At 39.7% G+C, this 23,358-nt stretch overlaps 1 protein-coding gene across 1 annotated transcript in view; it reads left to right on the top strand.

The window, feature by feature from the left end:
• The window catches only part of DAPP1 (dual adaptor of phosphotyrosine and 3-phosphoinositides 1), a 44,126-nt gene extending 21,596 nt beyond the window's left edge, over positions 1 to 22,530 (top strand). Inside the window, exons 2-9 of the mRNA XM_006264508.4 lie at positions 431 to 553; positions 3,653 to 3,786; positions 14,097 to 14,227; positions 16,513 to 16,560; positions 17,450 to 17,512; positions 19,507 to 19,592; positions 20,209 to 20,296; positions 20,900 to 22,530. Of these exons, the coding sequence (XP_006264570.1) occupies positions 431 to 553; positions 3,653 to 3,786; positions 14,097 to 14,227; positions 16,513 to 16,560; positions 17,450 to 17,512; positions 19,507 to 19,592; positions 20,209 to 20,296; positions 20,900 to 20,950 (724 nt within the window). The 3' untranslated portion in view covers positions 20,951 to 22,530. The remainder of the gene's footprint in view (positions 1 to 430; positions 554 to 3,652; positions 3,787 to 14,096; positions 14,228 to 16,512; positions 16,561 to 17,449; positions 17,513 to 19,506; positions 19,593 to 20,208; positions 20,297 to 20,899) is intronic.
• Positions 22,531 to 23,358: the final 828 nt, after the last annotated feature.

Genomic DNA, 23,358 nt, shown 5'->3' on the forward strand with positions numbered 1-23,358 from the left:
TGGTATCATTCAGCAGAGGAAAGCGTGTGATTCTACAGTTATGACACTTTGGGCTTCACACCAGAACTGCGTATTAGCTCCTCATTGGACTTAACTGCAAAAAAAGGTTAGCGGTCTAAAACCAACCTCTTTTTTCAGCTAAGCAAATGATAAAGGTTATACTTTTCCATTCCAAAGGTCAGAACAGTATTAAAATTTCACTTAAAATGACTAAGCCATTTATTTCAAGTTTTCCAAAGAGATTCTTCTCTTGAGAAAGATTCCAGGCCAAAAGGAGTTTTTCTTCGCACTGTGTGTGTGTAAGAGAGAAAGTATGACATTTTTAAGACTTCAGACCTGATTATAACCTTCACCGTGGAGTTATTATGGCTCTACAATTCACCAGATGCCAGACAAAATGAGTGAATCTTTAATGTTTTTTTCTTACTAGCTGGTACCATGATAATCTCACCCGTCATGCAGCGGAAGCACTGCTTCTTTCCAATGGATGTGATGGAAGCTATCTCTTAAGGAAGAGTAATGAGAAGAATAACCTGTACTCCCTTTCCGTAAGGTACAGTATGCAGAAAAGTGAATGCAATTTATCTGAACCTACACTTCCACTATTTGTATATGTTGTAATAAATACAAGATAAAATATAGGATAAACTGAAATCCTGTACTATAACATTATGCTTATTTAAGAAAAATTGACTATTATGAACAGTTTTCAGTGCAGTGGGTCCCTGAGCAAGGCCTCTCTACACATGAGGGAAATACGAACAATAAGGACAAAAAAATGCAATGAAAGAAAAAACAACTTTATAAACATCTACTTCATAAAAACAGCAAATCATTGATCTTATTGCTAAAGTTTTTTGAATTGTGAGGGAGAAAAAGAAACACTTTATCTCAGGAAAATTCCTCAATACATACCTTCTAGAACATAGAAGCTGAAACCAGAGTACATGCTAGAGTGACTCATTCAGTTTAAGGGGCATAGGTTGTAGCCATGTTGGTCTAAGGACATGGGGAGACAAGGTTCTTTGGGTAAATCTGTATCTTTTATTAGATCAACTAATAAAATATATCAGATTTACCCAAAGAACCTTGTCTACCTCATTCTGTTTAATTCCTTTCTTTGCTTAATTTGTTCTTACTCACAGAGTCCAAAGATAATGATGCTTTATCTGGATGGAAAAAAAAAAGATTTAATGGGAAAAATTAAGAATGTTTTTTTCCCCCAAAGTGTTTTCTTTGGTATTGTTTAGTTTTTCAGCAGCATTAATTTAAAAGACTCATTGTTCATTCATTCCCCTACTAAAACGGGGAAAAAGTAGGGGAAAAAACTTTTTCATTTTAAAACAAATGTATTAGGTTTTTCATTAAAAAATTACAAGCAAAATAAAAATGCTGGCTACCTTTTACCCTTTTCACTAGATTTGTCTGTTACAAAACACATGCTTTTGTTACAAAATTAAAAGTTTTCATTTTATTCAAATATTTTTTCGAAGAAAGCACTATTTTGGGCATTACTGGGTATTTCTGACCTTTTTTCCTCAATACCTTCTGTGGCTTTTATTCAACTCCCTACTCTCTACACCCACACCTGTAACTTTATCAGACATCATTAGGGGATTGTTTTAGCATGAAACTATGCTCAGATATCCCTTGGGATTTTGATTGACATTTGCAATCTGAAGCCAGTGAGCATGACAACACATGTCCTGAATTTCCTCCAGTTAACTTTAAAGAGGAACTAAGACATCGAGTAGTGGCTACTCTCATTGCCACACTTTATTTCTTGTGAAATTAGCTGAAAGAATAGAAACATGATCTCAGGGTAGCGAGAAGCTTATGTACAAGTAGGCTGTCAGCCCATGGTTTACACAGTTTTTCTGGGGAGTGACTAAGGCAGAGGGTAGTTTTAGCCACCTAAGCGGGGCATAAAAGGCTTAAATGCACACTACAGAGAAGCCAGTTATGCTTTGAGTGTGGCTTCTTATTTTTAAAAGACTTAGTAAAGTATGCTAGGCATTGTAATTTTCCACAATCAAAATTCCCCTGCTTCCTATCCCTACCACCATCAGCCTTCTTTGCTGAAGGTTCTCCAGACTGTCTTGGGTGTTAAGACAACCATTCACAATGTCAGCTTTAACAAAAGAAATGCCATATTTTCTCACATACAGCATGTCCGAGAATATAATATATACCTTGTTTTTGAAAGGCAGAATGAAGATTTTTTTTCTTGAGTTATGGTTGTAGAAGACAGAGACAGAATCTAATCTTCAGCTGGCCTACCCTCCTTTTCCTACTTAACAAAAGCTGAAACCCTATTTGCTGCTGAAGACTAGTCTCCATGGATGGATCTTTGATTTTGAAAATTGCTAAGAAGGCTCCAGGGCTATGAAATATGAGAGAGACCTGGAGCAGCAAGACAGCAAAATTGCCCTAAGAAAGGTTAGCTTGATTGGTGGAACACTGAGACCATTAAAAAGGATAGACTATTGTTAGCACCTATGGAGTGAAAAAGAATGGACCAATTAAGTCAACTGACTCCCTCAGCTGCCTAAATAGTAATGTCACAGCTTCTGTACTGCAAAGCAAGAATCAAATTGGGGAGCTTCTATCCTGGTCAGAAAATCAGCTGCTCTGCTTAACATATACACCACAATTTTCCATGGGTGATTTTTGGGGAAAGGTGCATGTTGTATGTGAGAAAATACAGTATTCATGCCTGTGCTCCTTATATTGACAGTGGTTCCTTATTAGCTACCACATATTAACTCCTTATATATTAACTGCTTTGCTGCTTACAGGTAAATAAACATCTACCCAGGAAAGCAAGACTGGTATAGCTCTTTAGCTTGTGCGTGTGTACATGCATATGTACAATACCTAGCAGAGCAGGGTCCCAAATGTAACTGGAGCTTTTGGTAGCACATGTAAATAGTAGGCTAAAACTCTGAAACATGAATGCCTAAAGTTAGACTCTCAAAATCCTTTTTAGGTGCCTAAATATAGGTGGCCTAATTTAAAAAAGTTACAGGAAGTGATTTCAATGAGATTTAGAGGGATCTCTGAAAAATATGTAAAGAGGCCACATCTTCCCTGGGTAAATGAGTGCATGCTTATGCAACAGACCAGACTTGCTTGCCCAAGAGGCCCTCGCCAGTCTTATGTTCCTGTTTTAAGAGTTAACGACACTACTAACAAGTATCATGTTGGCTAGAACAGAGGACTGCAAGTCAAAACGACTGACTTTTAGTCTCAGCTTTCTCACTAACTCACAATATGACTTAGTTCCAGTCACTTAATCTTTCTGTGCCTTCACTGCCTGTTCATCTCTAGAATAGTGATGATATTTACCCTACCAAGTCTAAATTAATTGGACTGACCTTCACAAGTGTCAAGCTCCTACAGCTCCAACTGAAGTCTGTGGGATTTGTGAACACGCTTTATCTTTGGAAATCAGGCCCAGCATTTGTAAGCGTTGGGGGTCTTCAAATAACATGGGTTGGGTAAAAGCAAAGCAACAAAGACAAAGTCCACCAAAGCATTTAGGTATCTAATCTCCCATGCCTTTTTTGGTATGGGCTTCTGAGTTTTGCCCTCAGACCTGTTGTTTATTTTCAAATCTTTCCTTTCTGGACAATTGTCTTTCTCCTTTTAGAGCAAGAGATTCTGTCAAACACTTCCACGTGGAGTACGTGAGGTCTGCATTCAAGTTTGGCTTTAATGAGTTTTCTAGCGTGAAAGATTTAGTCAACCATTTCGCAAACCAGCCTTTAATTGGAAGTGAAACAGGTAAATAATGTGTGTATTTGCAGTCATTTGTGTATGTGCTTATGTAAAGGGATATAAGAAGCTTTTAGTGAACACACTGTGTTAAAATCAGAAATATTTTTACTTAACCCCTTCCTCAAATTCATCTGTTGATCAGACGTTCCTCTTCATCAATTATTTTGTTTACCAATATTAAATGTACCTGAGGGGAATATTCCTTCCAGACATAGTATGCTTAACCTAAACACAGACCTAGCATTGGCAGGGTATGATTTTGCCAGAATAGGACAAAACCACTTAGGTCACTGGGCATATCCAATTCTTAAACAGAGTTGTTCTCCTATTCTTAAGCAACGTTGTGTCCATTTTATATTAAACCAGCTTTAAAGTACCTTGGAGTAAAGAGACCCCTGGCTTTATGAAGCAACAGATAAAAATACTGTATCTGCTTCAGCAAGTATCTGGAACAGGTTTGAAAGAGTTAAGGGATGAAGTAAAGATTTCTAAAAATTGTTCTTATCAGCAATTTATATCACCAGACTTGATATCAGTAATCTTATTATCAGACTTGATTCTGATTTATGATAGTGCTACTGAGACCAGAATTGGCCGTGGGTGAGAGAGGATGATGCTCACTATCTGTGCCTGTTATGCACTTGTCTAATAACATGCGTACACAATACATGCTTTGATAAAAAACCCATATTCTAATTCCTGACAGTAGCACAGTCTTAATCCACAATGAGCATTTCAGAACCTGCATTTGTTGGCAACAACAAGACTTAATAATAACTAATTTGTTTGATTTTTGAAAGGTTATGGAATAAAGGGTTAAAAACAACATTGATGCCCAAAATATTTTGGAATGATCTTCTTAGAGGAACATGTATCTGGAAGCATGGGCTGAAAGTAGAGGATGGCATGCTGGAAGTGTATATTTCTGCAGTTTCCTACTTAGAAATCCAAATGGTTTCCTCCCCTTCCCTGCAGTTGACATGCCCTGTACTCTCCTCTACTCTTACCGGAATGAAACAGCTGGCTTGCTAATATATTGTCCCTATACCATGGATATTCCTTTTAGTATTTCCTAAGTCAGTTGGTTATTTAAAACCACAGAGCATTGCAACAGATAAGCAGCTACTTGAATCAGCACATTAAGAACTAATTCACTTGTACTGATGAAATTTAAAGCCTCCCAGGAGAAAGAAATGGCTGTGATCTAGTGCTAAGAACATGGTGTTAGGTGCGCGGCCCTCCTGAGTTCTAATCCTGGCTGTCTGTCAACTCTGTGACATTGAGCAGGTCTTCCCTGTTGTGAGTAAATCATAGCCATAATAAAGCTGATATCTGCCAAACTCCCAGTGACATTTCAAGGATAAGTTAACATTTGTAAGGCCAAAAATGGAAGAATGGTAATAACTCAGAGACAAAAGCTTACTATTAACACAAATTATCATTTGCTTTTGTAATTATTGTGCTAGCATATAAAATAGTAAATTAGCACTAAAACACTTCTATGTATTTCTTATGCGTAAAAGGTTATGTTATATGTTACCATACCATATGTAGTCCAGAAATACTGAGGATGGGTGTGTTTTAATCTAAATATATATTTTGGGTTGTGAGATTTTTTTCCTGAAGTCAGAAATATACCCACTAGATTACCCTTCAAATACTTCAGAAGTCATATAGACAATTATGATTTTTCCCCTCCTTCACACTCCATGTGTTACATCTATTAGTAAGTAAGGGGCTGGTGTTATATGATCTCTGGGAGCTGGATCCCAACTGCTGAAGGATGTGCCTGCTGCTTAGCTAATGGCCCCCTAATCAGATTCTGCCAGCTCTGTGAAACACCTTTCATCTGTCTGAGTCAGACAAAGCTGTCAGTTGGAAATAGGTAGTGGGCATCATATCAAGGAGTGTGTCACCTTCCACTTTACTTTCCTATATGCAGCAATGTACAGGGAGAGTGAGTTAGCAGCTGAGGAACGCTAGCTTTATGTAGAGGGGGCTCAAAACCTTGTAAAGCCTGTGGGGTAATGGCCTGTTTAGAGGAGAAAGGGTACAGTCCTGCTCTCATCAAAGTCCCCTGAAATCTCCCATTGACTTCACTAAGCAGGTTGTAAGAGCTGGTCTATTTAGGCAACTTGCTCACAGAACTGTAATAGTTAGCTATTATACAGAAGTGTCACTAGACAAAGAGATGAAATAAGTGATAGGTCAGTGAGAGAACCAGAAACAGAATCCAGGTCTCCTGGCACACAATCCATTTTGCCATCCAGTAACAGGGAACATGAGAACTTTGGCTCAGGCATTAGTGGTCAGTATATAATCTTTTTTTAATGTTTATGCATGATAAATGAAAAAAGGTCAGCTCAGCAGAAAGACTGAAAAAGAAGGACTTGATAATTTTGTCCTCTTGCTTGCTTCTAGGCAAGACTCCATAAACACACAGTCATCAACAAACTGAGAATGAGATGAAATATAAATTATTTTCAATAGATCTTTAACAGTACAATTTAAAATTTTGTTACCAATAATAAGAGAACTCTGAAAGAGACCACATCACACAAAAAAAGACCAGGCTAAGTTCAAGGTTACTAGGAAAGAAAGGTAGTTTTGGGGATTATTCCTAACATTGTGGGCAAAATATTTATTAATGTAAAATGGAGGGGTTATATTAAATGTAAACATGGTGGTACAGTAGCATTATCAAATGTCTCTGTTTGTGGCTGGAATGGAAGACCTTTTCATTTACCAACACCCATTTTTTCAGTAAATTATTTTTTTTTAATGTCAGAAAGATTGAGGAAATGAAAAATGTTAACCTTTTTCTGCTTCAGATAAGCATTTTGAAAAAATGTAGAAAACCATTTATAAAATGAGAAATGGCTCCATTTCAAAGCCTTCATCGTGATGACAGCTTTGTAATGTTATATGAATATCTAGTTTTGCCATGTTACAGTGCCTGTAACTAGTCTGGAGCTCTTGTGAAGAGTGTCCAGTGCTCATGTTTATGGACTGGAGCACATTTCTAATATAGCTCAACTAGGGCATCCTGTGGAGTCAAGGAAATTCATATCACACTAACACTGACTCATGGGACTTCAGGCAAGTCATTCAGTTATCCACCTGTTGAATAAAATGAATCCTGACTGAATTCGCAAGGCTTTCTGAAATCTCTGGTTGAAGAATCCCAAAGTCCTGATCCAGCAAAGTTTTGCATGTGATGCTGGAATTCTTTCATGCTGGTCTTTTGTCAAATTTATCTAGATCTCCTTTAGTCACATCAAACAGCTGTGTGCATTCATGCTGGTTTTACACCAAGGTTGAAACATGTGCACCTGTTTGGGTACTTCAGATAATAATAAAAATGAAATGCAGGTTAGTATCTACTGTAAAGTTTCTTGAACAGAAGAGCCGATCCAGTTATAAAGGCTGTTTTCAATAACAACGGTAGAAGTAATATACTATCATATTTATTTTCTTACCATACTGACATAGGCAGGAGATTATTCTTACCTATTGGTTGCTTTGCTTCCTAGTTTTCAATTACAATGTTTTTAAAGCTACTTAGAAACTTTGAGTCATTAACCAGACACACTTGATATGAAAACCAAGTTCACTTTAATTGACTGAAACTTCTAAGAACATGGGTACATACTAATATTTCCTGTTTTGTCAGTCTCCAGAGTACTCTAATTCCTTGGAAGGTAGAGAAATATACCAGAAAAAACCCCTCCACAATCTTGGTACTGGTTAAAGGGTTCAACGTTTACTGGCCCAGTTAATTTCTTACGTATTTACTGAATGACTCAACAAAAATCTTCCTTTCAGAAAAATCCTACAGAATACTAATAAAGGCTATCATTTTAACAAAATGCTTTAAACTGCATGTGCAGCTCTGTAGCAGGGCTGTCATCTTCTATGAAATACGGGAAACATGGGAATTTACTCCCTGTTCAAGTCAATACAATTTAGAGCAATTTCTACATACAGCCTCTTGATCCTGCCCCTTTTAAACACTAAAGTATTTTTCCATATGCTTAGGGAGAATTAAACTGACAATGACCTTAGACCTATATCAAATTGAATATCACATTTACAGGCTCCCATGTTTGTGTGATCAGATGTCAGTTAATTACTTCAAATACTCTTTTTTTCCATCTCCCCCTTAGAAAAACATAAGTGATCTCATGGTTTAATAAGTCAGCAATCACTGTAGTTTATTTTGGAGCATCTCCTCGATCTGCTTTTTCAGCTAGGATTGTGGGCTTGGGGATTTGAGAGTTTGCAACTGGGGGGTGAGAGGCATTGGACCTGAAGCACCATTCTAAGTTTAGAGTTCGCTTTTGCTACTGTTTTTTTGTAAACATAAGCACTCCATTGTTTAGTTACAGTTCTGTGAAGGTTAGTCTGAAAGACATAACATGCCCTTTATATGATTTACATACTCTTACCAAATAGTAGTGTGGCAAACAACAATATTAATTTATTTTTAGAAGATTCCATATTTCTTTCTTAAAACAATTTAACCAGATCAAAGTGCTAACTGACTAATAATTTCATACAATGTGTTCTTGTTTTGATAGAGAAATAGAGTGACTGCCGGTAAATCATTGGACTGGGACTTGTATTCCTGAGAGTTGATGCAAGTTCTTCATTTGGAAACTGGGAATAACAACTGGTCCTCCCCTGTTTATGCGCCTTGAAATCTATGAAAAAAGTCTGTTGGTAGTGTTGTACATTCATAGAGCTGTGCAAGGAGTGAGAAAAGAAAATGGTAGTTCTGTTGGCTATCACCACCTTCACCTAACAAGCAAAGTTGCTGGTCCCTTTGTTTGAGCTCAGTATATATCCTGGACATCGGGGTTTCTAGAGGCCTCTTGTGGGTTAAGTGTAGGTAAGGGTAGGACATCAAGTTTTCCTTTCTTTCCTTCTAGCAAGCCCTGGTCTCTTAAGGCATGTCTACACTGCAGCTTTTTTCTGGACAAAGCTTAATGTTACCATGGCAAAACTGCTTCTGGCACCTGAATTAGGTCACTTAAAGCAGGCTGCGTAACTCTATACTAAACTTGGGCCTGCCGCAGAGATATTAGTTTTCTTGTAGCGAGGGAAGATAATAGGATCCATCTAGGAAACCTGCAACCTTGTTAACTACCAGAGCAGCCAGTTGGTAAATTATGTGGGCTTATGCAGGTAAATTATGTGAGTGCGCATCTACACATGCCTGTACGGTGATGTTGCTACTTCCTTTTCGAAGTACTAAAGTACAGCACAGTAGCAGCCTTTACTGCACTGTACGCTGGGCTCACGGTTATTTTTAGCTGCTATGGGAGCATGCCATGACAGCGAGGTAGCTGCTGGTCATGTGTAGATGCATGTGGTCACTATGTCTCCGTATTCATCACTACAGCGATGCAGCATCATGTGTACCATGCCCTGAGTTTAATTATGTGGACTAGACCTACGAGAGAAACTTCCCCTGCTGTTCAAAAGCCACCTCTAAAGGAATGCTGTGCATAAAAGAAAGGGGGAAGGCAAGGGAAAACAAAAACACACCAAACTTTTACTTGCTAGATGGGAGAGATGTGCAGCTGGGCTGTGGTCTAGTACTAGTGCCCAGAAGGACCGGTTAGGGCTGCAGCTCCTGGTTTTCCTTCTAAAAGGAACAATTTAGAGTGGAGAAGGACAGGTGTAACTAGCCATGCAGGAAGAAGGCAGTGGAGTTTAAATAATGAAGGCAGGCTTGATTATTAGCTTCTTGTAGTTAGGGTTCTTAGTGTAAATGCCCTGACTTTTAGAGTCAGAAAAGAGTTTTACACATTGCAGACGTTTATTTCCGTCTGTTGTGTTATGTTGAAGTAATACGAACTCAGATGAGTTCTGTTTCATCACCAGCTTCCTGTATTTCAGGTTTTCCTCCACGCCCTTTCACCCCAAAGCATTTCACAAGTGGGCAGATGGTAGAATATGGTCAAGGCATCAGACTTAACCTCCTTTACTTGAAAGACAAAATATAAACACATTCATGTTTCTGATTGCTCACAGGTGCTCAGGGCTGCCACACTCTCTCTCAAGACCTGATTCTGCAAAGGCTTACTCACATTGAGAATACCTCTTGGCTTAAATGGGACTTAAATATGAAACAAAAGTTTGCGTGTCTGCAGGATAAGTGTGCCTGACACAGCAGCACAGTGTCCCTTCACATATTGGGTCACTGGTGCAACACTAACTAGTTGATGTCAACACCACTTCCTGCAGCACTGGGTTTTCCTTGTGGGCCTCCTATCTCAGTCCTCTCTCACCCCAAAGATTGCTCAGCTTACAAGAACTGGCAAAATCACAAGCTCAAGGGGATATGATTCATCATTTAATGATTGGATGCTATATCCCATGCTAAGGCTGGGGCTTGGAGAATTGATTTTTTATAAGTAGACTGTTTCTTGTTCACCCAGAGAATGAAACTGCTCTAAAAACAAACAACTGCCATTTGATGATTGAAGCCTGTAATTATTGAAAAATTGCCCTAAAATCAGAATCTGTTAACTCTTCTGAAATAACTAATATGCGGCACTGACAGTAATGATAGTTGCCATCCATAGGTTAATATACCATGGTGGGCTAGCACTATTCTCATTTTGCAAAGCTCACATGGATTATAGGTATGCCTACACTGCTTCCCCAGTGCTCCCAGAGACCCCACTCCTGAGCCATCTGGTCCTACTCCACATGGACACCAGTCCAGAGATGAAGCAGTGAAGCTGACCTGAGAATGTCCCAACTGTTGCTTTCAAGCAAACTAGAGAACAAGATCTGCGGGGCAGTGGTGTGCAGCTTCACCATGTCATTTCTGGGTGCAGCGTGTTAGAAATAGCAACTTAGCAGACCTGGACAGAAAAAGCAAAATAGCAGACCTGGACAGGTTGGAGAAATGGGCAGAAAACAACAGAATGCAATTTAACAAGGAGAAATGCAAAGTGCTGCACCTAGGGAGGAAAAATGTCCAGCACACCTACTGCCTAGGAAATTACCTGCTCGGCAGCACGGAAGCGGAAAGGGATCTCGGAGTCCTAGTGGACTCCAAGATGAACATGAGTCGTCAGTGTGACAGAAGTCATCAGCAAAGCTAACTGCACTTTATCATGCATCAGTAGATGCATGACAAACAGATCCAAGGAGGTGATACTTCCCCTCTATCGGGCGCTGGTCAGACTGCAGTTGGAATACTGTGTGCAGTTTTGGGCACCGCACTTTAAGAGGGATGTGGATAACCTGGAGAGGGTCCAGAGAAGGGCCACTCATCTGGTTAAGGACTTGCAGGCCAAGCCCTATGAGGAGAGACTAGGGCACCTGGACCTCTTCAGCCTCCGCAAGAGAAGGTTGAGAGGCGACCTTGTGGCTGCCTATAAATTCATCATGGGGGCGCAGAAGGGACTTGGTGAGGCTCTACTCACCAAGGCACCCCTGGGGGTTACAAGAAACAATGGCCACAAGCTAGCAGAAACCAGATTTAGACTGGACATTAGGAAGAACTTCTTCACAGTTAGAGTGGCCAAAATCTCAGGTGGTGCTCTCCCCTACCCTGGGGGTCTTCAAGAGGAGGTTAGATAGGCATCTGGCTGGGGTCATCTGAACCCAGCACACTGTCCTGACTATGCAGGGGGTCAGACTTGATGATCTATTGAGATCCCTTCTGACCCTAGCATCTATGAATCTATGAATGTATGAAATTGAAGCAGGAGGGTGGGGCAAGCTTGACAGCCATACTCCTCAGGAGTAGCAGGAAAATGGTGTTGACATACTCCAGATGATTTGTCCAGCGTCACACACTGAGTCAGTGGCAGACAAGATGATGCCGAAGGCTTCCTGATGCCTGATCTACTTGGCTCTTCTGGCCTCTTGTTACATTTTGTATAGAGGAGGGAGGCTAATGTCTTTCCACATTTGGACTCAAGTTCAAACTGGTTCCCTATCCACTCACAACTCTTGAGTCTGGATATCTATATGCAGCTTGAACATTGAGGGCGGCTATGAAAATACTAATCAGCCCAGGATATCAGGCTCAGTCATATAGTTGTGCCTCTAAAGAGAAGGAGGCTTGTCCACATCAGAATTTTGCAGGGCAAGAAATGACTTTCAGGTGTTGTTAAATGTTGAATGTAGATGAGGTTTTTGATAACCACAACTATGAACTTAAATATTCAGCCACTTAAATATTATTTAATTATTCCATGAGCACAAAAGAGATTCAGACTGTAACACAAGAAGATTTGAAACTTTGCTGTCATCATAGTTTTTCTACCTGCAAGAAATTGAGGTAGATAAGGCAGATTTAAAAAGTTAGCAAAGTCTTGCACTAAAGAAGAGAAGAGGTGACAGTGGGCACATACAGTGGTGAGCAAGAGTCTCCAGAACTCATGTACTGTAGCTGTACAGAGGAGAGGGGCAGGGTTTGGGTAGCCCATACCCAAGTTCCTGACTTTTTGTGTCCTGTGAAACATTCATAAGAATACAACAGAGGTAAAGAGAGAGGATCCATCATGGTGGACCTACCACTACACAAGTCCATTAGTCATTGCCTGCTGCCATGCTGTAGCTTGCTTAGAAAGTTTTGTTTTGTTTTCGTTCTAGCCAACACCTTGCATGAAGTCCAGCTGCTTGGGCTGTCTGCTTTGGAAAGCATTTGCCCAAGTTTATCAATATTTCTGAGTACTGTATGACATGATATCCGATTGTCCTTGGACTTGATTGTTGTCCTCTTTGCTGAGCAACCTGAAACCACAGACATGCTATAGCAGTACATGGGATTCATAGATGTTAGGGTCGGAAGGGACCTCAATAGATCATCGAGTCCGACCCCCTGCATAGGCAGGAAAGAGTGCTGGGTCTAGATGACCCCAGCTAGATACTCATCTAACCTCCTCTTGAAGACCCCCCGGGTAGGGGAGAGCACCACCTCCCTTGGGAGCCCGTTCCAGACCTTGGCCACTCGAACTGTGAAGAAGTTCTTCCTAATGTCCAATCTAAATCTGCTCTCTGCTAGCTTGTGGCCATTGTTTCTTGTAACCCCCGGGGGCGCCTTGGTGAATAAATACTCACCAATTCCCTTCTGTGCCCCCGTGATGAACTTATAGGCAGCCACAAGGTCGCCTCTCAACCTTCTCTTGCGGAGGCTGAAAAGGTCCAGTTTCTCTAGTCTCTCCTCATAGGGCTTGGTCTGCAGGCCCTTGACCATACGAGTTGCCCTTCTCTGGACCCTCTCCAGGTTATCCACATCCTTCTTGAAGTGTGGCGCCCAGAATTGCACACAGTACTCCAACTATCATGCGGATAGTATACATGACTTAGGGTCCCTCTACCTGTTACATGTATTACACAATTGACTGGTTAGGACTGGCTAAGAGCAGTACATTTAGAATGGCTACCCATGCAAAGTGATGATCACACCATAAAAAGGTCCATCCAGCAATAAAGTTAGACCTGGAAAAATGTGTAATAGCTTTATAACTGGTTTCTGTCCAGCTTTAATTTGCATGTGTAGCAAGGTCTATGCCCTTGTGGCTGAAAGACCTGTCAGCTGTGAGATTCTCAGCCGTGACAGCAGTTGGGGTGCCACCAGGGCTGGGGTCCTGTCAGCTATGGGACCTTGCTACTTGCTGGTGCAGGAGGAGCCCAGGTTGGCAATCAAGGGCTTTCTCTGCATCAGCAATAAAGTATGATTGGATCTGATGCTGGATCCCACAATCACACCTTCTGCCATGTATGTGTGGCATGGCAGGAGGCGTGGCACCATTGTGTAGATCAGGGGTCAGCAACCCCCAGCATGCGTGCCGAGCAGGGCACGCAAGGCCATTTTGCTCAGCACACCACCGTCAGCCCAAGCTTTAAGCAACTGCTGCCAGCCACAGAGCCCAGGCTGCTCCCAGCAGGCAGCTGGGAGGCTGCAAGCCCTGCTGAAAGCAGATGGGGCTCCATGGGCTGGCTGCAGCCAGGAGGCTGCAAACAGCTGCTCCAGGCTCTGCATGTTGGCACTCTGGCATCTTCCAAGGTAGACATTGTCATTTTTTCGGCACTTCGGACAAAAAACATTGCCTACTCCTGGTGTAGATCATTCAACAGATTCTATCACACCTGTACCTGAACATCTAGAGGGGTCCTGACATAGCTTTCCTTCAAACTACAGAGATAAGAGAGATGTGCTGAGATATTCAGAAGGTTTTCAGCAATGGTACCTTCAAGTTTGATCATCTGAATAGGCAGCTGGTACTAATTATTTTGTGATATCCATTTTGCCAGGGCACTCACTAGCATGCTCTTTCTTTCAGGCACCTTGATTGTACTGAAACATCCATATCCTCGGAAAGTGGAAGAACCGTCCATTTATGAGTCTGTCCGAGTTCACACTGCCATGCAGACAGGAAAAACAGAAAACGATCTTGTCCCAAATGCTCCCTCTGTAAGTTACTATTTTACAAAGTGTCCTTTCCTTGACTCAATGTGACATGGCCAACATTATGAACCCTGGAATAAGCACTAGTGATCAGTCCTCTTAAAATGTTTATACATGTATTACAGTAATAAGAATACAAATAATAAAAAAACCACCTGGCTAGAAGCAGTGATGTGTTGAATAAGAAGCTTCCTGCCATTCTTCTCAGAGGGTGCAATGCTGACTGAAAAAGTTAATTAGAGATGTTATATGTAAATATCTGTCATAATTACATATTTTTGACTCTTGAAAAATAGAAACCTAGAAGTTCATCTTTAAGAATGTTAACATTAAAAAGTAGCCCTAAAACTATTTCCCTCCTCCCATCTTATTGTTTGACTTAGTGATTTAGAGATGTTTCTGATAGATTCAGACTGTAGGTGAAAATACGTATGTTGAGCCACAGGCCTTACTCAAGCAAATTTCCATTAAAATTACTGGGAAATTTATTTCATTTCACTTAAGAGTAAAATAAAGAGCTGCAGGACTGGCTTAGTTGAGCAGGGAGGCAAATAGTAGTTTGGTTTCAAGTCTACAAATTTACCTCAAAACAAATCAATAGCTATTTAACATCTTCATTTTATAATATTACTGTTGGCTTAAAGTAGCATTTTAATATCAGTGATGTGCCTCCCTTTGTTACGTCAAGGAAATGTACCTCTACTTTTTCTTTTAAAAAATCATGCAAATATTTGGAACAGGCAAGGACAAGTTTCCAGAAGAGGAGGACTTGAGTGAGCCCTTGTGTGCTGGAGCGCCAAGTTAACTGGGTGGGGTACCAGCTAAATATTTGCACAAGTGTTCAAAAGCTTTTCAGTAATAGCATGTTTGGACATCCATGCACAGTTCATGTAGGCCTTATCCTTATACTATTTATTTGAAGGTCACAGTTCAGATAACATTTGGGAGACATGGGGCATGCTAGCGGTGGTGAAGTATCCCCAGTGTACAGAGGGTAATTTGTACTGAGCTTTCTCTTATGAAGTTGTAGCCTGTGCTCCCTATTTTCAGCTTCTGTAATTTTGAGCATGGTAAAAGCTGTGCTGTGTTGGTATGAGAAACAAGAGAACATTTTCATATCCATTTGGTCCACCTGCCTCTGCCATCTGTGACTTGCCTGAACAGTAACTGGAGACTTTAAATCCTTAGTATCCAATGTCTAGTAGAGACAGGTGGTGTGTCCAGGATACAATCCAAATGTCCAGGACAGCAATATGCAGCACAGAGAGGAAGGTGCTGTATGCAAGTATGGAATTAATTCTTTGAGAAAAATAAAGGAAAACAAAATAACAGAGATGAGCGTTAAAAATTAGGAGGAGAGATCAGGAAAACCTGTCCCTGTCAGAGAGATGGTCAGGCATGCAAGAAAACTGCTGTGGCAATGTTCATTTTTATCCTTAAAGAAATATGTGAACCTTTCACATGCCAACATCAAAAAGGCCAGAATTTTCAAATTAGTCAAAGTCAGGTAGTTATTCATCTGATATTTGAAGGAGGTCTGAATTTCAGATGTTCACTTGGGGAAAAGTCAGACTCCTTCATGATGTTGCAAGTGAGGGATCCAGTAAGTTGAAGCTCCCCAAATTACTGACTGCTTCTGAACGTTGGCCGAAGTCATGTATCTAGGATTCCTCCTGAAGTCAAATGGACACTTGCCTGACCAAATCAAACATTCTCTGGAACATGCATTGAAGTAACACGCTGTCCATTTCCTTTATTTCTTATTGCAAGCACATTTGTTATGTGTAGAGGATGCTTAACTAAAGCAAAGAAGTTTTTTGTTGTTGTTAATCTTTTTAAAAGAGCAGTTTATATAGATAATCTCACTGGCTGGAAGAATCCCAGAATTTGATGGTTGCAGCATGTGACATCTTGCTGCACATGAACAATGAGTCAATTGTATGAATTAAAATAACTCTTCATTGGTGTGTTTCACTGAACTTGGCCCACTATGTTCTTTGAGAACTCTGTGCTGGCCAGAGTCTTCATGCACCAAAGGCCAGTTTGAATTCTGGTGTAAGAGGGTGCTGTTCTTTTAAAGTTATTGGAATTATATGTTTACATCATGGGTGAGTTTGGCTCACACAATGGGGACAGTATATAAGCCACACAATGTAAAGTAAGTAATTGTGGGAAGCATCTAGAAGAGAACTAGCTGTAGCTTGGTTTTGTTTTGCTCAAAATGAAAAGGTTCAAAAATACAAACATTGTGCAGCCCTTAACCTTGTCCTCCTTTCTCGTTTCTTCTGCAGCTGGGTACAAAAGAAGGGTATTTGATAAAACAAGGCAAAATAGTAAAGGTAAGAAAAAAAAACTTCAGAGCTTTCACACTCTTCTGTTCCATCCCAGGTCTGAAGAAGGAAATGAAAAATTAATAAGAAAATAAAAAAGCCTACTTTTATAACCCAATATCCCATTAGTTGATAGTAGAGATTTCACCATTACAATGAAATGACAGATAAATAGTCACAGGTGCCTTTGATCTCTTCTTCACAGTGTTTTGTTCACATACCAATATGCTGGAACATTTTGTACACGTACATTTGTATTTGTGTTGTTACAGATAACAGACAGTCTGATCCTCTGTTTCTTGTTTATTTAGTCCTGATAATGCATGGTGTAGAACAACCTCAGCTTCCCAAGGGGAGGAGTTCTGAACCTCGCAGGGCTGGAGTCCTTGACATGGCATATGCCAGTCCAAGCCCTCAAAACCCTTTATAAAAGGCAGCTTGTGGGAATCACAAGATCAGGGCCCTATTTCCTTGCTCTGCCTTTGATTCACTACATGGCCAGGGCCAAGTCATTCTGACATCTCTGAAACTCACTTTTCCCCATCTACCCTGCAAAATGCTGATGACTTTTTTTGTTTTTTTTATAAAGCACTTTGCAGTATTTCGAGAGAAGGTATAATAGGATTAACATTACACACACTAGTAAAGTTTGGATGTCCTTAAACAAAAATCTTGACCATTTCTTATCCACATTTTTAATACAATGCTTATATTCTCCTTTTGACAGTTATCTTAGTTTTACATGGGATATCACTGGCTAAAGGAAGTGATCAGCTATGCTTTAACTTATGTTTACCAAACTTTTTTTTTTTAAATGGAAAACTGGCTTTTTGAGATGTTTAAAACAAAAATACAGCAATTAAAAAGCAATTTCCTTTTTTTTCTTTTTCTATTTCAGAACTGGAAAACTAGGTGGTTTACACTGCATAGGAATGAACTTAAATATTTCAAAGACCAGACGGTGAGTAGCAAATTGTAATGTGCCATTATTCTAAACCATCTTATCGCAATGAGGGCCTGATCTCAAATAACACAAATATTCAACTCTGAACTTCAGTGGGATTTGCGAGTGTCATAGTATTTTTGAGGATAAAGCCAATCAACCACAATTTTCCCTATTTAAATTCCTGCTTTTTTTTTTTTTTTTTAAACACATGACATGGTTTGCCCACATTGTTTGCTAGGTGTCAGAGACACTGCACCTGCTCTCTGCAAAGTCAATAGAAGTTTTGTCAGTGACATTAGTAAAAACAGGCTAATTGATATTAGAAAGACTCTAACAGATCTTTTCTATCTTGACCATACCCCAATGCAAAATTGTTCTCTCCTACATGTTCTTAATTATTTTAGTCAGTCTAGCTTTAAATGACAAAAGGCTTTCATGAAGGGTAACGTACCACAAACTGATAGACAACATCACTAGCTTTCAATATACATTTTCTTTTTCTTGGGAGGGGGGAGGTGGTTTTGCTTTTATCCCTTTGAGTGATGTAGCATTTTGGGAGCATTTTTACTTATCTAAGCATCTACTTCCTATTGTTCCCATTATGATATGTTGCTGTAATTATTTTCCCCATACGTAACAACTTAGGTTTTCTTGGGCAATTGTTATTCTCTGTAGGGTGCACCTCTATACCCTGTCTGACTTCAGATTGACACAGCGAACTACCTTTTTATTTTCCTTGTTTAGTTTTTCCTTTGCCTAGGCCCCTGTGGATGATTATTCTGCCCTTGTAACACTAACAAGTTTAGAGGTGTCTATAAAAGTAAATACTTTCCATCCAAGATCGCCAACAGATTTTTAATCAGGCAGTGCAGCACTGGTTACCTCTGTTACAACTCCATACATTGCTCTTGTAAACATGCATGCTTCAGTCAGTTCAGTCCATGCCTTCATACTGAATCTAATTTGAATTAAGATAGCATTTCACAAGGCAGTCAAACATTTGAATAGAATTGCTTACCAAATCAGGAGCAACCTTTAACAGAGAATATCGCCTCCAGTCAGACCATCCAGTTGCTAATTTGGGGAGAAAAGAAGTAGTATACATACTGCTTCATCTCAAGTAGGAAAGGCAAAGCGTTTTTAGCATAGAATAATCTGATCTTTCACTTTAGCAAACCTCTTTGTGACCAGCTGGCTCAAGCAGAAACAAAGGCCAGATCCAGACCAGATTCTCATACCTGGAGAGAGTTCACTCACTTGCCAAAATTGTTTGTTTTTCTTCAACCATAGAGCCAGACACATCTGTACTTGGACAAAAAATGGAAAGAACAGTTTCATGGCAATGGATAGCCTTGGGTCTCATGTTTACTTTTCTTCTCACCCAGATTAAACCCATTTAGTATCCTGAGGCATTAACTGACTCTCCCTCAACTGGGTTATATATACCTGGTATGATCCGGTGAGCAAGCTTCACTGGTTCTTTTACTAAGAAGGATAAACTTTCCCTTGCTTAACCAATCCTCTGACACATGGATCCCAAAACAGCCTTTTATTTCCTTCAGCTAAAGTCCTGTTAGTTGGAAACTATGTGAAAATGGCTGCTAATCTGGTAACAGTGTTAGGTTTAATCTGGGTTTTGAGTCTGCCCACACCTCTTATCCTTCAGCTGGCAGTGCCATGACCTGTCATCAGTGCAGCTCTACTTTTCAAGTTATTTCCCTGCTTCTTACATTCAGCTAAATTTGTCTTTGAGTTACACTATTTGGATTGGCTCCAGTAGCGTCAATGGTGCTACTCTTGATTTACTTCAGTATCACTGGCCTAGTGCATGGAAAAAGGGAAGTGTGTCCATTCCCTGCTTTGGGAATGAGGTCAGCTCAGTGGCATAACTGGGGAGGGGTGACAAGGGCAACCACCCTACCTACTTGGGGTGGGAGAGTTAGGAGACCAAAAAAAAACCAAAAGCCAATTTCATAACTTTCTAATTTTTAAAGTATTTTATTTTCAAGGCCACCGAACCAATCCGGGCACTAGATTTAACAGAGTGCTCAGCGGTACAGTTTGATTACTCACAGGAAAAAGTCAACTGTTTTTGGTAAGCTGTAATGAAAAATGAACCTTTGATTCTTTTTCTAGTTTCCTTTTTTAAGGGCCTAAATATTCAGGAACCCTTACTATTTTATAGCCAGTTAATTCTAAGAGAGATGTTTGATGCTTGGTGAGTGTTATCAAGCGTCTCCCATTCCATATTTTATCCATTCATTGCAGCTATCTTGATCAAGTCTGCACAGCTTTGGCCTGGAATCCTTTTACCTGTCCAGGTACAAATTTAGCCCCATTGTAAGCATGTGTAATGATGGTCAAGCCACAACCACTGTTTAACCATGGCTGCTTTTCATAGCATGCACTAGAGATACTCTGTGCCCAGTGCTGCAAAGCAGTTAATGCAACACATTTTTTATATTAGTAAGGGACAATAAGTTAACAAGTATTGCCCTTTCAAATACCAAATTTAAAAACAGTTCTGGTTAAACACAGTTTAAACTTTCCACAGACTCACCTGAGATAGAAGCCATGTAAGTATAGCATCTTTCCATCACTGAGTCTTAACGAAAAAAATTGGCAGGTGTCAAAACAGAATTTAGCTTTGGGAAAAACTGTTGGTTATTTTGAGGGATTAATACATTATTTTAATTATGTTCCATTTACAGCTTAGTATTCCCATTAAGGACATATTACCTGTGTGCAAAGACTGGAGTAGAAGCAGATGAATGGATTAAGATACTAAGGTGGAAACTGGTAAGAACATGGTGTCATGCTGAAGGGAAATGCGGTCAGAAGACTTATGTAGGGTCTAGTCACAATGGGATTCTTACTTAGCTGCTAGGTATAAGTCATAAGGAATCATAAAATATTTATAAAATAAAATAACTTTATGGCACATATATAGTATAGTTCTCTGTAAAATCTGTCCCCCTTATAGGCAGGAAGTGTTGGTACTTTCCAGGATCTTGCTAGAATTCCCCTAACAAAGGTTATCTAACCTGGACCTATAGTTTCAAATCAGTAAATTAAGAGACATGCACAGACTTGGTCAAACATTTTAAATGTTCATTTCCTATAGTGCCCTTTCCTTGAATGTGTTTTGTGCATGCATAATCCTGTCCAGAACAAAGAAAGAAACAAGGGATTTCTCTTACTTAGGTTGTAGATAATATAGGACAATACAGTCAATATATATTAGGATGTCAGGGAGTCAGCAGGACAGTGTGGAGTGTTAAAATGTAACTTGCTCAGAAATCTGGGTCTGCCATTTGGTCTCCTTGACTCATTTTTATTACTTTGTGTATAATCCACGAGTGTACTCACACACATAAATAATGGGTTGTCTTTCTTTTTCAGTCACAAATACGAAAACAGCTGGAACAGCGTAGTGCCACTCTCACTCCATAGTTACTCCTCTCGGGATTATGGCTTCCTTCACAAGATTCTCTCTCCAGAGTTAGGAATATGCCATTTCTTCACAAGTGGGAAGTGTCTGTGCATCCAGTATCTACAGTGAACATGTATGTAACTACATCCAACTCAGCACACAAAGATTTGTTAGTTGAGCACGTTCGGAGTGTGGAACGATGCATGAACACTGTTGCCAACATTGCAATGCCAGTCCCATACCCAGTCATACTTTACATTCTGAATGTACACCTAGCTCAAACACCTGTCCCGTTCACTTGGCAAAAAGAAAAAATATTTGCCATTTAAAATTTTTATTATAATAATTTAGCACTCTCCTGTGATAAGTTCATAGCTAACCCTTGGCAACGTGTTCTGTGGTATCTAGCCTAGAATGATTAAATATTTTTTGTATTGTTTTCAAGTGCTTAAACCCTTGAAGAAATGTACAGCCCACCTTCCTGCTGATCCGTTCATGTAGCTAAAAAATTAACTAGATGATATTTTTGTAATTAGTGAGCTATTAGTGAGGAATTGAGATTGTTCTTTTAAAACCCTCCATCAGGGTGAGGGATGAATTGTTTGACTTTGCTTAAAGATGTACGTAGTATAATCTGATCTTATATTGTGTCAGTGGTAGTTAGAAGCGTATAGTGGAGAACAACTGTGTGTTAAATGAATCGGACGGAGATACAGAAACATACCATACTGAAAGTATCTTTACTGATAGTAGCTGTTCCCCAGTCCTACTATGTCCAATACAGCTGTTGAGAAAGTAAAACCAGATCCCAGAGAAAGAGAAAAGAACACCCTAGAGCAGGCATAGTTCCCCTTCCAATAGAGGTTGTAGTTGAGTCACTTGCCTATGTGACAGTTCCCCACTTATTGGAAAATGCAGGCAGCATTGGCTAGAGCATAACGTTAGTTTTACAACTGTGCACAATTTAATAAGTAGTAAAAGTAAGTAAAAATGTAACGCAAAGACAACAGCTACATTAGAAATGACCAACATCTGAAATATTTTAAAAAGAATTTCGTTCCAAATAGTGTGTGTGTTTAATTTGGATTCCAAGCATTTCTGCTACTTTGCTCTGAATGTTCAGAAGTGGATGTTTGTTTTAGCCCATTGAGTTTTGCAGAGTAGTACACAGGAGAGAGGCATTACATATTGGAAATGAATTGTTGTGCATGACAGTTACTCTCAGATAAAAAAAAAAAGATCTTGTATATTTCTCTCCAAGTATTATAAAGTTTGGCTGAATCAAGAAGTTTGATACTGCAAAAAAACAGATTATGCTCTATGTAAACCATATAGGCATCTGTATAATAAAGCTTGCCCACAGTATTAGCAATAACTGCTTTTACTACATGAAAGCAGGTACTGGGGGGGGAGGGGGAAGGAAAAAAAGAGCAAGTACCAGCCATACCAATAAAAAAAATTCAGAAGTGCAGTAAATAGGAAGTGTCCTATTTTATTTTTGCTATTTCAAATAAATATTTGTACTTTTTAAAAAGAGTTTCGAAGTTTTTAAGATGTTTAAATAAAGATCACCATAAATGTTGAAAAATGTTTGACATGATTAGAGGCCTGGAAAATCTGATTTATGTGGAAAGGCTGAAAGAATTGGGATTATTTAGTCTGAAGAAGAGAAGACGGAGGGTGTATTAGGTAACAGTCTTCACATATTTGAAGGGTTGTTATAGAGGATGAAAATGGACTATTTCCTGGTTGACTATACATGTGCTTATTCGCATTTTAATTAGAATGCATTGGAGCAGACTCAATGGATGCCCTCAATTAATTAGAACACAAACTCTGCATCTAACTAAAACACTCTAGCATTGCTTCATCATCCTATTAAACCTTCATGTTATTTTAAAATGGCCACAGAGGCGCTTTAGCTAAACCTTGAATAAGGTTTATCTTAAGTGCCCTGTGGCTATTTTTAACTGTGCAAGGGCTTAATAGACATGACAATGAGGCATTTTAATTGTAGTGCCTCACCAGGATTTGTTCTAATTAAAACACCCCCTCCACCATTGGTGACATGTACAGGCAGCCCCTGTGACTACAGGGGTCAGCACTAGGAGCAATTGTCTCAGTAAGACAAAATTGCAGCAGAGAAAATTTAGGCTGGATATTAGGAGGTACCGTCTCACTATGAGACTGGTTAAGCTTTGGAATAATTGCAACTTCTTTAGGTAGCCCATCTCTATTTGTAGAAGTTTTTTAAAAGCAGGTTGGACAAATGTCTGAATGGTGTAGTCAGGAATGATCCTGCCTTGTGGTGGAAGCTGGATTAGATGACTTCCTGAGGTCCCTCCGGCCTTATTTTTCTAGGACTTAAATTGTACCTGAAGGCCACTCGCAAAAGCCTGCTCCCTGCCATAAGAAAACACCGGGTCAC

The sequence above is a fragment of the Alligator mississippiensis genome, chromosome 2 (genome assembly GCF_030867095.1).
Source record: "Alligator mississippiensis isolate rAllMis1 chromosome 2, rAllMis1, whole genome shotgun sequence".
Classification (NCBI taxonomy): Eukaryota; Metazoa; Chordata; order Crocodylia; family Alligatoridae; genus Alligator; species Alligator mississippiensis.